Source organism: Bombina bombina, chromosome 3, assembly GCF_027579735.1.
Source record: "Bombina bombina isolate aBomBom1 chromosome 3, aBomBom1.pri, whole genome shotgun sequence".
Lineage (NCBI taxonomy): Eukaryota > Metazoa > Chordata > Amphibia > Anura > Bombinatoridae > Bombina > Bombina bombina.
The window spans coordinates 717,857,394-717,871,999 of NC_069501.1; the positions used below are offsets into that span (position 1 = coordinate 717,857,394).

General features: G+C 37.2%; 1 protein-coding gene across 1 annotated transcript in view; it reads right to left on the bottom strand.

Annotated features, from left to right (window-relative positions):
* LOC128651892 (T-cell receptor-associated transmembrane adapter 1) overlaps positions 1–14,606 on the bottom strand; it is an 83,897-nt gene that overhangs the window by 61,508 nt on the left and 7,783 nt on the right. The window contains exon 2 of the mRNA XM_053704861.1: positions 14,176–14,212. Coding sequence (XP_053560836.1) covers positions 14,176–14,212 — 37 coding nt within the window. The remainder of the gene's footprint in view (positions 1–14,175; positions 14,213–14,606) is intronic.

A 14,606-nucleotide genomic window follows, 5' to 3' on the forward strand; every position in this document is an offset into this window, starting at 1 on the left:
TTTTTACCATTTTTTATCATCTTTATCTTATCATTCTTGGTATATTATTATATATTATTTATTTTTATTTTTTTCTTTGTATGTAACACACGGATTGGCAAATCCTTTTTACTTGGTATATTTGTTTCTACTTATTAGGACATATTTTCTAGCATAGTCAACACCGTTATTAGGTTCTATAACCACGCTTTATAATTGTATCAGTGTTTCTCTATAGAAACACATGAACTTCACTTAGTACCACTTGTAATTCATTTTAAAGGATCCAGTTTAACACTATAGAGTTTCATTTAGTATTCACTGTTTGATTGAGATTAGTTAGCTTCTACTGCTAAGACAGAAATTATTTTACATGCACTAGATGCAGACCATAACTGTTCGGTTTCCTCTCTAACCTTGAGACAACAATTGCAAATCTCAAGTTGGATACTTTGTTTTTATATTTTGTGTTTTATATAAAGATTGCGCATATCTTTTTTAACCAGATGTTGCTCTAATATTCACTATATACCAGTATCTCAGCTATTTTTTTACATTCTGGGATATATATACTTTTTAAAAATAAATCGAAATATAACTGGTATCAAGACAATTTTAGACTCATTCATTTGAGCTATATAAAACATAGACGGCTAGATTACGAGTTTTGTGTTAGAGGCTATGCGGTGCTAACGAGCAGTTTTCTCTCACCGCTCGCTTACATGCAGCGCTGGTATTACGAGTTTTTACAAACCCGTCGTTAAAAGGCAAGAAGTGAGCGTTGAGCAAAATTTTGCTCATTATCGCACTCCAATACCAGCGCTTCTTAAAGGATTACTTTCTGTTATATTTTTTAAGCTAAACAACTAACATATTAAAGTTATTAAACATTAATTAAAACCTACTGACCTATATTTTCTCCAAAACGAAGTTTCATAACGTTCTAAAAGTTATATCTTTTATTCGCCGATGATGTCACGTTATCCTGCCCACTATTTTCAGCACTGCATGTTCAAAATACTTAAACCAATAACTTTGTGTTTAAAGCGCCATTTTGAAACCTAGGTATTGTAAACGGATTGGTACAGAGCAAAGGATACCCACGGAGTGGGTTTGGAAAACAATTCAATTTGCAGACAAGATTTCTGATATACGGTAGAGATATGTTAATGAAATGCTATTGATAAAAAGCGTATTTGCGGTAGTTAGTTAGTAACAGGCATAGAAAATATTTACTTACAGTGGCCCTTTAAGTCAGCGGTGAGCTGATTGTACGTGCTCGTGCACGATTTCCCCATAGGAATCAACGGGGAGAGCCAGCTGAGAAAAAGTCTAACACCTGCCAAAAAGCAGTGTAAAAGTCAGTAACGCAGCCCCATTGATTCCTATGGGGAAACACATTTTATGTCTACACCTAACACCCTAACATGAACCCCAAGTCTAAACATCCCTAATCTTACACTTATTAACCCCTAATCTGCTGCCCCCAACATCGCCGATACCTACATTTGATTTATTAACCCCTAATCTGCTGCCCCCAATGTCGCCGCCACCTTCCTACACTTATTAACCCCTAATCTGCCGCCCCAACGTCGCCGCCACTATAATAAACATATTAACCCCTAAACCGCCGAACTCCCGCCTCACAAACATTAGTGAAATATTATTAACCCCTAATCTGCCGTCCCTAACATCGCCGACACCTACCTACATTTATTAACCCCTAATCTGCTGCCCCCAACGTCGCCGCCACTATACTAAATGTATTAACCCCACAACCATTACTTATTAAATTGCTGGTATTGACCAAACAACCAACTATACACAGGTCACTATAATATCTTACAGTTCAACCCTGCTCTGTTATGAATATTTGGCAACCAGTATAACTGGGTGATAGTTATCTCACATAAGATTTGTCTTTTTTATATATATGTTGGAATTGTCCATCTAAATCCTTTAGCGTACTGTAGCCCGATGTGAGGCGCTCCTTCAAAAACACTTTTTTTCCCCCTCCTAAGAACGATTTTATTGGGCAATTGTTCTACATAGAAGTTGAGCAAGTACGATCTACACTTGGCACTTCACTCTACATTATACTCTTCACCCATATGTTCAGTTAGAAACCAGTAGTGCATTGCTGCACTACTGAAGCACTTTTGATAATAGAAGTAAACTGGAAAGCTGCTTAACATGCTGATGAAACGGCATGTTTGCTGAGAAACGCGTTGCTGTGATTGTTTTTATCTGGAATAAACCTTTTATTTGAATCACCTTGCTACCTGTCATTTATTGCCCCGGTGCAATCTATATCCAACATCGGTGTCTCTCCTGGTTGAGACCGTAACTACTTATTTTCAGTGAGCGACCGTTGATCCGGACCTGACAGGTGAAGTGGCCTGCAATTGGATATCCAGGGATCACGTGTACCGGCTTCTGTGTGTGTCCGTCGGGCGACTCTGAACAGTCCCGATCCGCTTCAACAGGCACAGTACGTGTGCCGCTGCCTCTGTGAGTATATTCTGCACACAGGGGGGGGGGCTCCTGGCCCAATGTTCTGACGATATTGCTTTATGTTTGGCGCCTCTCTTGTTTTCTCCTTTAAAATTGTATGTTCTACCTAAATCATGAAAGAAAATTTTTGGGTTTAATGTCCCTTTAAAAAGACATTAAAAAGTGTCCAATGGTTATAAAGTTCAACTTTATTGATTTGTAGCTCTTGTTTCTAAAAATGTCAACCAATGTCCTGTCATATGACTTAGCTCAATTTCTAATTTTATCATATATTTTCATATCAAATATAACTCATTATCACCTAGATTACAAGTTTTGCACTATAGAGGGTGCAAAACGAACGCAACAAAAGTTGCATAATTTCACCCTCCATATATTGTTATTAACCCCTAATCTGCCACCACCAAAATAAATCTATTAACTCCTAATCTGCCGCTCCTGATATCGCCGCCACTATACTAAAGTTATTAACCCCTATTGCCCCACACCCCAACATCACCCACACTATAATAAATCTATTAACCCTTATTCCGCCACTCCCCAACATCGCCGCCACTTAATAAACGGCTAGATTACGAGTTTTGCATCATGAGTGAAAAAGCAGCGTTATGGCTCCTTTTCACTACTGCTGCTATTACGAGTCTTGTAGGTATAGCTGTACCGCACATTTTTTTGGCCGCCAACTAGGTTCATTAGTTAGTAAATAGTTATTAACTATTTACTAGCTACCTAGTTAAAATAAATACAAATTTACCTGTAAAATAAAACCTAACCTAAGTTACACTAACACCTAACATTACACTAAAATTAAATAAATTACATTAATTAAATACAATTAACTAAATAAAAAAAACACACTAAATTACACAACATAAAAAAGAAATTATCAAATATTTAAACTAATTACACCTAATCTAATAGCCCTATCAAAATAAAAAAGCCCCCCCAAAATAAAAAAAACCTAGCCTACACTAAACTGCTAATAGCCCTTAAAAGGGCCTTTTTCAGGGCATTGCCCACAAAGAAATCAGCTCTTTTACCTGTACAAAAATTACAAACAACCCCCCCAACAGTAAAACCCACCACCCACACAACCAACCCCCCAAAAAAAACTACCTAAAAAAACCTAAGCTCCCCATTGCCCTGAAAGGGCATTTAGCTCTTTTACATTGCCCAAAGTCCCTAATCTAAAAATAAAACCCACCCAATAAATCATTAAAAATATAAAATAAATATACCAATATATCACAAAGTGAATAAACGTGAAATAAATGTGATAACAAAACAGTGAAATGAACAATAAAATAAATGAACTAAAAGTTCATAAATTGGTTTATAAGGATATATTCACTCTCCATAGAGTTTTTAGCCTTTTGTAGTCTTCAGTTCGTTCTCAAAAGAAAAGAAACAAGATACACAACATAGCGTAATTCTGTAACCACCTTTGGGGAAATTTGATACACTTGTTCACGAGTGATTACTTACATTTGATGGAGCCAATCCAAGCTCAGGTTAATGCGCACACCTACTTTATACTGGTAGGTAAACAGTTTCTCTCACACAAATATTGTAAAATATCGTATTTATTAAAAACATATATAAAAGTGTCACAAATGCACAACTGACACCATTAAAGGGGCAGTCTAGTCAAAATTAAACTTTCATGATTCAGATAGGGCATGTAATTTTAAACAACTTTCCAATTTACTTCTATTATCTAATTTGCTCAATTCTTTAGATATCCTTTGTTGAAGAAATAGGAATGCACATGTGTGAGCCAATCACACAAGGCCTCTATGTGCAGCAACCAATCAGCAGCTACAGAGCATATCTAGATATGCTTTTCAGCAAGTGATATCAAGAGAATGAAGCAGATGAGATAATAGAAGTAAATTTGAAAGTTGTTTAAAATGACATGCTCTTTCTAAATCACAAAAGAAAAAATTTGGGTTTCATGTCCCTTTAACAGAGGATTAGTGAGCAACAATGCAAAGGTTATTACTCAGAAGAGCAGTCCCAAACACTGGATGAATGCGGATAGAAAAGCAGAAGCTTAACCGCTAACCGTCCGCACTATGTTACCAGTAAGAATGGCTCCTCCCTCAAGTGTATAGGCAGATGAAAAGACGCAATGGTGAGATTAGCAATAACAATTCCGACGTACGTTTCGCTTAATCAGCTTTTTCCTTGAAAAAGCTGATTAAGCGAAACGTACGTCGGAATTGTTATTGCTAATCTCACCATCACGTCTTTTCATCTGCCAATAAACCATTAAAAAAAAACTAACAGTAACCCTCGAAGATCCACTTACAGTTTTTGAAAACCGGACATCCATCCTCAACGAAGCCGGGAGAAGTCTTCATCCAAGCGGCAAGAAGTCCTCAACGAAGCTGGGAGAAGTCTTCATCCAAGCGGCAAGAAGTTGTCCAGCAGGCGGTCAGAAGTCTTCATCCAGACGGCATCTTCTATCTTCATCCTTCCGACACGGAGTGGCTCTATCTTCAAGACATCCAGTGCGGAGCATCCTCTTCTTTTGAATCCTCTTGAAGAATGAAGTTTCCTTTAAATGACGTTATCCAAGATGGCGTTCCTTGAATTCCAATTTGCTGATAGAATTCTATCAGCCAATCAGAATTAAAGGGTAAAAAAATCCTATTGGCTGATGCAATCAGCCAATAGGATTGAGCTTCAATTAAAAAACCTAACTAAAAAAAAATAATCTACCCATTGCCCTGAAAAGGGTATTTGTATGGGCATTGCCCTTAAAATGGCATTCAGCTCTTTTTCTTGCCCTTAAAAGGGCACATGTAACTGCTTTTGCTCTCTGTGTTTTTCTCAATACATGAATATATTTTACATCCTGCTTTAACTAAGGTTTATTAGAATATTAAATCCCTCTTTATATTTTTATATTTTCATATTAATTGTTCTCAATATGTGTATACCAACCACAGTAAACTGGGAAGTATTTGACAGATATTCATATATTAAGTTATAGTAAAAATCGTTATCGCCCACAAGCAGAATTGTACTATCGTTTTTAATGTGCTTACCAAATGATACAATTTTATATGAAAGCATATGTCTTAGTATGTAATAATGTATATATTTTTTTGTTTATGATCGATATTTTCAAGTTTATTTGTTATGCATAATGTTTATTATTATATTTCACGTTTGATCGGATGTTTATTTCACAATACAATTTTTTGTTGTTATAATTAATTATGCAGCAGGTGTGTAGGGCTCATATCCTGTTTTTAAGGAGTCCTTACACACCTGTTAGGTAGCTCTGATGAAGTGCCCAATAGGGCAGGAAACGCGTCAGCGGTAGTCTAGTCTGTGTGCTGTGCCTTTGTCTTTTTACTCACGGAATTTCAATAAAAGGTGAAGTTTTAACACTTATTTCATCAGCCTTACTGTTTTTTCGACTATTGGGCTTTATTTTTTCACTCAGAGGTGTTGGAAAAATTTTTTTTGTTTACTCATTACTACAAACGAGGGCTTAGCAGGGGAGCCCTTCCCAACACCTGTGGAACAAGCCGGGATGCTGCTATGAACACAGGCAGTATCTGTGACTGCTGCAACAAATTGCACTACTGAAAGTGGATATAACAGTTCCGTTTTCCTGGATCTCATCTGACATCGGATATCATTCTCAGAATCAAGTGAGTTTGTTACACGTTTTCATATTTGCTAGAATTATCTGGCTTATGTTTTGTTTACAAAGATGAGTCTTGCGAATGTAAGGGGTTAACGGTTCTTGCAATCAATTGCCACAGTTCAACACAGGTTTACCATAATTGTTTCACAATTGGATAAAGCGATACATTGTTTTAGCTAGCACATATAGATACATTGTGCTGCTTACTTAACATCATTCTGTGCTTTTGATCCTCATACTGAATTGCACAGCCCGAGCTGTTTGTTTGCATTTCTTTTTCTAATAACCCAAACCCTAATCTTAAAAAAAAAACACTCCAAAAAACCTTAAAAAAAACTAACACTAACGTGAACGATCTTCATCCCATCGGCTCCATCTTCATCCAGGTGGCTCCATCTTCATCCATCGCTGGACCGGCATCTTCTTCATCCCTGCGGAGTCGGAGCGGTCGATGCGTGGAGGCCGAGGTCCAAGGCGGAGGTCCATCGATCCGACGTGGAGGTCCTCTTCATGCAATTGTCCGCCGCACACTGAGGATTCAAATGCAAGGTACCCCTTTTATACTGGGGGTACTATTCCATTCCTATTGGCTGAAAAATTTAAATCAGCCAATAGGAATTAGAGCTGCTAAAATCCTATTGGCTGTTCAAATCAGCTAATAGGATTTAAGCAGCACTCATTCCTATTGGCTGATTCGAATCAGCCAATAGGAATGAGAGCTTCTTAAATCCTATTGGCTGATTTAAATTTTTCAGCCAATAGAAATGCAATGGTACCCCCAGTATAAAAAGGGTACCTTGCATTTTAATCCTCAGTGTGCGGCGGACAATCGCATGAAGAGGACCTCCACGTCGGATCGATGGACCTCCGCCTTGGACCTTCGCTCATTGACCGCTCCGCAGGGATGAAGAAGATACCGATCCCGCGATGGATGAAGATGGATCCGCCTGGATGAAGATGGAGCCACTGGGATGAAGACCGTTCAAGCCGGACTTCAGCAACTTTGAGTACCTAAAGAGGGGTTAGGTTTTTTTGGGTGTTTTTTTTTTTTTAGATTAGGGTTTGGGCAAGAAAAAGAGCTGAATGCCCTTTTAAGGGCAATGCCCATAAAAATGCCCTTTTCAGGGCAATGGTAAGCTTAGGTTTTTTTTTAGAGTTAGGTTTTTTATTTTGGGGGGTTAGTTGGGTGGTGGCGTTTACTGTTGTGGGGGTCTTTGTATTTTTCTACAGGGAAAAGAGCTGATTTCTTTAGGGCAATGCCCTACAAAAGGCCCTTTTAAGGGCTATTGGTAGTTTATTGTAGGCTAAGGTTTTATTTTGGATAATTTTGTTTGTTATTTTTTGTAATTTAGTATTTTGTTATTTTTTGTAATTTACTACTTTTCATTTTTTTTAACTGTAGATTACATTTTTTTAGTAGGGTTAGGTTTTTTTAATGTGTAATTTAATTAATTTAATTTGTAGTTATTTTAATTTTAGTATAATAGTAATGTTAGTTTAATTTATAGTTTAAACTCAGTTTTTTTTTTAATTTCCCAGGTAAGTTTTTATTTATTTTAAGACAGGGATATTGTAATTTTAATTTAAAGTTAGGGGGTTGTTAGGTTTAGGGGTTAATAGTTTATTTTAGTTTTTGCGATGTGGGGGGCTGGCGTTTTATTTAGTGATGTGGAAGGCCAGAGGTTTAGGGGTTAATAACTGTATTTAGTGGCGGCGGAATAGGGGTTAATATATTTATTATAGTGTGGGCAATGTTGGGGTGCAGGGGAATAGGGGTTAATAACTTTAGTATAGTGGCGACGATGTCGGGGAGCGGCGGAACAGGGGTTAATAAATTTTATTAGTAGTGGCGATGTCGGGAGCAGCAGATTAGGGGTAAATAACTTTAATATAGTATTTGCTATGCGGGAGGGCCTCGGTTTAGGAATTAATAGGTAGTTTATGAGTGTTAGTGTACTTTGTAATGGTTTAGTTATGCGTTTTATGTACGCATCTTGTCGTTATAGGGTGTAACGCAAGATTTTTAGCCTCACTGCAAAACTCGTAATGGCAGCGCTATGGGAATCCCATGAAAAACGTAATTTTTTCAAGTGCGGGACTGACGTTGCGTTACAGGCTAAAAGGCTTGTGGTACAGCTATACCGATGGGCCACAGCAGCTGGTGCTGGTCAGCTACAATTTAAAGGTGGTGGTGCTGCTGGTGAAGCAATGCAGCTGTATCACGTCTCTTCTTTATTAAGGTCACAAAGTATTCCCTTGTACCTTTTATTTCCTAGATAATGTATCATTTTAGTTGCCCTCCATTGAATGGTTTCTAGTGAGACACTGCTTTGATGTCTTCTCTAGATCACACTATGGATAACTATTTCTACGCTGTGAAAGGGAGGCATGGATAACTGGGTAGTTTTTTATTACTATTATTCTTTTTTTAAACTAATATAATTGGGGGAAGGAGTACCCCAGTAATCCCCTTGAGAAAAATGGAGAAGAAGCTTTACAATTTTACATTGGTTGCATTGTGCTATATTATTCATGCAGCCATTTTATCTGTGCTATGTAACCTTTTAAACAGTGTTAAAAACTGCAAACATGTAAACCTCTCTCCCTATTGTGTGCGCTAACCTGAATTGCACACTACAGCTGTGAACCCCCCCCCCCCCCCCAGCAACGTCACTGATCTGTGAATGTTCACCACTTCTGTCACAGGGTGCAAGAATACGTGATATTCAAGATGGCGACACCCAGTAGATACAGAGCGTCACTAATCAGCACCTGTAAGGGATAAGACAATGCATTTGAAGAGAGCTGCAGACACAGAAGGATAAACAATAGTATTGTGAGTAGTTACCCATCTGTTAAAGTTGTGTTCAGCAGTTTCATGTCACTGAGTGAGCTTAGTTTTCTCAGTTATTGGCTCAGACCTTATAGTTTTCTCAAAAGAATATCATAAAAAAAGCTGTTTTGTGCCAAGTCTCAAGAAGGAACCCTGCTCTGCATTGTATTACTATATATGTTTCTTGTCATATTGTACTCCTATGGATAAGTATAATGCATTTCTGTAACACTCACTCCTGTGTTTTTTGTTTAGCATTACAGAATATGATTGCACTTCAGTGTTAAAAATAAAATGAATACTGTCTGGCACAGCTGAATATAACTTGCTAAGTTAGGATTGGGTATAAAGACACATTCAAGCACCATGGTCCTTAGCAATAGTTTCAATAACCTATAATACACTATCTATTTAGGGTTATCTCTGATCAGCAATGGCCGACTGACGGCCCGAGGGCTATATGTAGCCAGTGGCACTAGTTTTTGTTGTCCTTCAGGAAAAGTAGAGCTAGCAATGTGTGCCATAGATTTTGTGGCCCTAGGAAAGAAACTAACTACAAATGTGTGCTTTGGGGTGACCCCAATTCAAAAGAACCCCCTGGAGGAAAGAAATGAAGATAGAGAGATTTTTAGGAAACATATTATATTTTTGTTTAATGATCATAGTTTTATATGCAGCCCTTAAAGGAATATGAAATCCAATTGTTTTACTCTTATGATTCAGATAGAGCAGCAATTTTAAGCAACTTTCTAATTTACTCCTATTATCACATTTCTTCGTTCTCTTGGTATCTTTATTTAAAAAACAGGAATGTAAAGCTTAAGGGCCATGAAACCCAACATTTTTCTCTTTCTTATTTCTCATGATTAAATAGAACATGTTCTTTCAAACAACTTTCCAATGTACTTCTTTTATCTAATTTGCTTCATTCTTTTGGTATCCTTTTTGAAGGAGCAGCTTTGCACTACTGGGAGATATCTGAAACCTTCTGGCGAACCAATGAAAAGGGGCATTTTTTTGCAGTCATCAATCAGCATCTAGCTCACAGTAATGCATTGCTGCTCCTGAGCCTACCTAGATATGCTTTTCCGCTAAGGATACCAATAGAATTAAGCAATTTAGATAATAGAAACAAATTGGAAAGTTGTTTAAAATCAAGTTTTGTCTGAACTATGATAGAAAAATGTTGGGTTTCATGTTCCTGTAGGAGCCAGCCCATTTTTGGTTCAGCACCTGAGTAGCGCTTGCTGTTTGGTGGTCAAATGTAGCCACCAATCAGTAAGTGCTACCCAGTGTTCTGAACCAAAAATGGGCCAGCTCCTAAGCTTACATCCCTGCTTTTCAAATAAAGATACCAAGAGAATGAAGAAAAAAATATAATAGGAGTAAATTAGAAAGTTGCTTAAAATTGCATGCTCTATCTAAATCATAAGAAAAAAAAATTGTTTTTCATATCCCTTTAAGGCTTCTGAAATATTAATTTGCTGCCCCCATGTGCTAGGAATTTGACCATCACTGGTTTAAATAACCACAGTTACTGGTCATATCACCTGTGTTGCAGTTCAGTTCAGTTTAGTAGCTTGTGAGGAATGGAGTAGACAAAGGCCCCTATTTATCAAGCCGTCAACTTACTTGCATTCGCCGGCACCAATACGCTCGCCTAAGATCCCCTAACATCGCTGCCGTGGACCTGAATACGTTCTCCAAAGTTACCAAAAAAGCTGTCAAAAAGCTGCGCACCAAGTACAGGGCGATGAGCAGCGGACTGTTGTTAACTAACAGTCATCGATCTCGCTGCTCTTCGGCTTTTTCCCAGCTTTAGTGGTACCCTGTCACTAAGCACCCACGCTATACTAAACTGTTTTACCCCTATACCGCCACTCCCCGAAACCCCGCCGCAACTAAATAAAGTTATTGACCCCTAAACCGCCGCTCCCGGAGCCCACCACCACCTACATTATACTTATTAACCCCTAATCTGCTGCCCCCCACACTGCTGCCACCTACATTATGTTATTAACCCCTAATCTGCCGTCCCCAATGTCGCTGCCACTATATTACATTTATTAACCCCTAAACCTAAGTCTAACCCTAACACCCCCTAACTTAAATCTAATTTAAATAAATATAAATAAAATTACTATCATTAACTACATTATTCCTATTTAAAACTAAATATTTACCTATAAAATAAACCCTAAGATAGCTACAATATAACTAATAGTTACATTGTAGCTAGCTTAGGGTTTATTTTTATTTTACAGACAAGTTTGTATTTATTTTAACTAGGTAGAATAGTTATTAAATAGTTATTAAATATTTAATAACTACCTTACTAAAATAAATACAAAAGTACCTGTAAAATAAAACCTAACCTAAGTTACAATAACACCTAACACTACACTACAATTAAATAAATTACATAAATTAAATACAATTAACTAAATTAAATACAATAACCAAAATTAAATTAAATTAGCTAAAGTACAAAAAACAAACAAACACTAAATTACAGAAAATAATAAACAAATTACAGAAATTTAAACTAATTACACCTAATCTAATAGCCCTATCAAAATAAAAAAGCCCCCCCAAAATAAAAAAAACCCTAGCCTAAACTAAACTACCAATAGCCCTTAAAAGGGCCTTTTGCGAGGCATTGCCCCAAAGTAATCAGCTCTTTTACCTGTAAAAAAAAATACAAACAACCCTCCCAACAGTAAAACCCACAACCCACACAACCAACCCCCCCCCCCTCAAAAATACTAACAAAAAAAACTAAGCTCCCCATTGCCCTGAAAAGGGCATTTGGATGGGCATTGCCCTTAAAAGGGCAGTTAGCTCTTTTGCAGCCCAAAGCCCTAACCTAAAAATAAAACCCACCCAATACACCCTTAAAAAAACCTAACACTAACCCCCTGAAAATCGACTTACCGGGAGACGTCTTCATCCAAGCCGGGCAAAGTGGTCCTCCAGACGGGCAGAAGTCTTCATCCATCCGGCGCGGAGCGGGTCCATCTTCAAGACATCCGACGCGGAGCATCCTCTTCGGCCGATGACTACCCGACAAATGAAGGTTCCTTTAAGTGACGTCATCCAAGATGGCGTCCCTTAGATTCCGATTGGCTGATAGATAGGATTGAGCTCACATTCTATTGGCTGTTCCAATCAGCCAATAGGATTGAAGTTCAATCCTATTTGTATTTTTTTTTTACAGGTAAAAGAGCTGATTACTTTGGGGCAATGCCCCGCAAAAGGCCCTTTAGTTTAGGCTAGGGTTTTTTTTTATTTTGGGGAGGATTTTTTTATTTTGATAGGGCTATTAGATTAGGTGTAATTAGTTTAAATTTCTGTAATTTGTTTATTATTTTCTGTAATTTATTGGGGGGGGTTGTACTTTAGCTAATTTAATTTAATTTAGGTTATTGTATTTAATTTAGTCAATTGTATTTAATTTATGTAATTTATTTAATTTGTAGTGTTATTGTAACCTAGGTTAGGTTTTATTTTACAGGTACTTTGTATTTATTTTAGCTAGGTAGTTATTAAATAGTTAATAACTATTTAATAACTATTCTACCTAGTTAAAATAAATACAAACTTGCCTGTAAAATAAAAATAAACCCTAAGCTAGCTACAATGTAACTATTAGTTATATTGTAGCTATCTTAGGGTTTATTTTATAGGTAAGTATTTAGTTTTAAATAGGAATAATGTAGTTAATGATAGTAATTTTAGTTATATTTATTTAAATTAGATTTAAGTTAGGGGGTGTTAGGGTTAGACTTAGGTTTAGGGGTTAATAAATTTAATATAGTGGCGGCGACATTGGGGACGGCAGATTAGGGGTTAATAACATAATGTAGTTGGCGGCGGTGTTGGGGGGGCAGATTAGGGGTTAATAACATAATGTAGGTGGCGGCAGGGTAGGGGCAGCAGATTAGGGGTTAATAAGTATAATGTAGGTGGCGGCGGTGTCGGGGCAGCAGATTAGGGGTGTTTAGGCTTGGGGTTTATGTTAGGGTGTTAAGTCTAAACGTAACTTTATTCTCCCATAGGAATCAATGGGATATCGGGACGCAGCGAACATAAGCTTTCACTGCTTTCAGACTCTCATTGATTCTTATGGCATCCGCAGCCTCCAGGGCGGCGGATTGAAAACCAGGTACGCTGGGCCGGAATAGTGCCGAGCTTACCTGGTAGAAATTTGTTAACTTACAAAAGTAGTCAGATAGTGCCGAACTTGCATTCGGAGCATCTGTAATGACGTAAGTATCGATCTGTGTCGGACTTTGACCGGCGGATCGTATGTTACGTCACAAAATTCTACTTTTGCCGGTCTGTAGGGTTTGATAAATAAGGGGAATCAGGCTCGCCACAATTACGCTGCGAAATTCCAGCGTATTTGCGGTTGACGGCTTGATAAATAGGCCCCAAAGCCTGTTCTAGTGTGCAGGGTAATATATAGCTTTAGGAGATTTATCAAAATATACTTGTTAAAAGACAGGAGATTTAGCCTTTTTTAACTCCCTGATGCCGATGTCAGAGCATACACTTTCTCTGATTAGTCATATACACAGTGCACATGCTTAAAGGGACACTAAACCAAAACTTTCTAATTTACTCCTATTATCAAATTTTCTTCATTCTCCTGGTATCTTGATTTGAAAAGCAAGAATGTAAGTTTAGATGCCAGCCCATTTTTGGTGAACAACCTGGGTTTTTCTTGCTGATTGCTGGATAAATTCACCCACCAATAAACAAGTGCTGTCCAGTGTACTAAACCAAAAAATGGCTGGCTCCTTAGCTTAGATGCCTTATTTTTCAAATAAAGATAGCAAGAGAAAGAACAAAAATTGATAATAGGAGTAAATTAGAAAGTTGCTTAAAATTGTATGCTCTATCTGAATCACAAAAGAAAAAATTTGGGTTCAGTGTCCTTTTAAGTCACAGGCAAACTCATATCTGGGGCTTGTAATCTGCTATTCCTTTTAAAGTGATTTTTCAGTCAAGGACAAGTTCCCATTATAGGTTATGCATTTACCGTCCCTTTAATATATTAAATAGAATATTTTCAAAATCTATTTTCAGTTACCTCAAAATAATCATTATGTTATCATTTTAAATATATCGCCTTCTTTTGTCTTCACATTAAACATATATTAAATTTGCATGTGCAACATACCTAACAGTGCATTCACTGAAATATTTCTGTTCTTTGCCTGCAACAAAATAGAGTTTGTTAAGAATTGAATTAGCTAATAAACTGCCATATAAAAACTTCAAACCTTCTTAGGAAAATGTAAATTCATAGGAAATTTGATGAGGTAAATATTGAAAATAAGCAGTTAATTTTTATTGTATATAGTTTATGTGCTTAGTGTTCTAAACGCCCTATTTTTTTATATGCGCAACGAGGAAAATTTAGCCATATATATCATTTTTTGGTAAAATGAAATATTATACTTTGTAGAAACATTCATGAGTGTGAGCCAGAATGCGTGATCTGTTTTAAGTCAATTTGTTTTGGCGCCAATTTTCAAACATTATCTCTTCAGTGAGTACACCAGCACACACTGCTGAACAAACTTAAATATCATAAGAGTTGCTGACCTT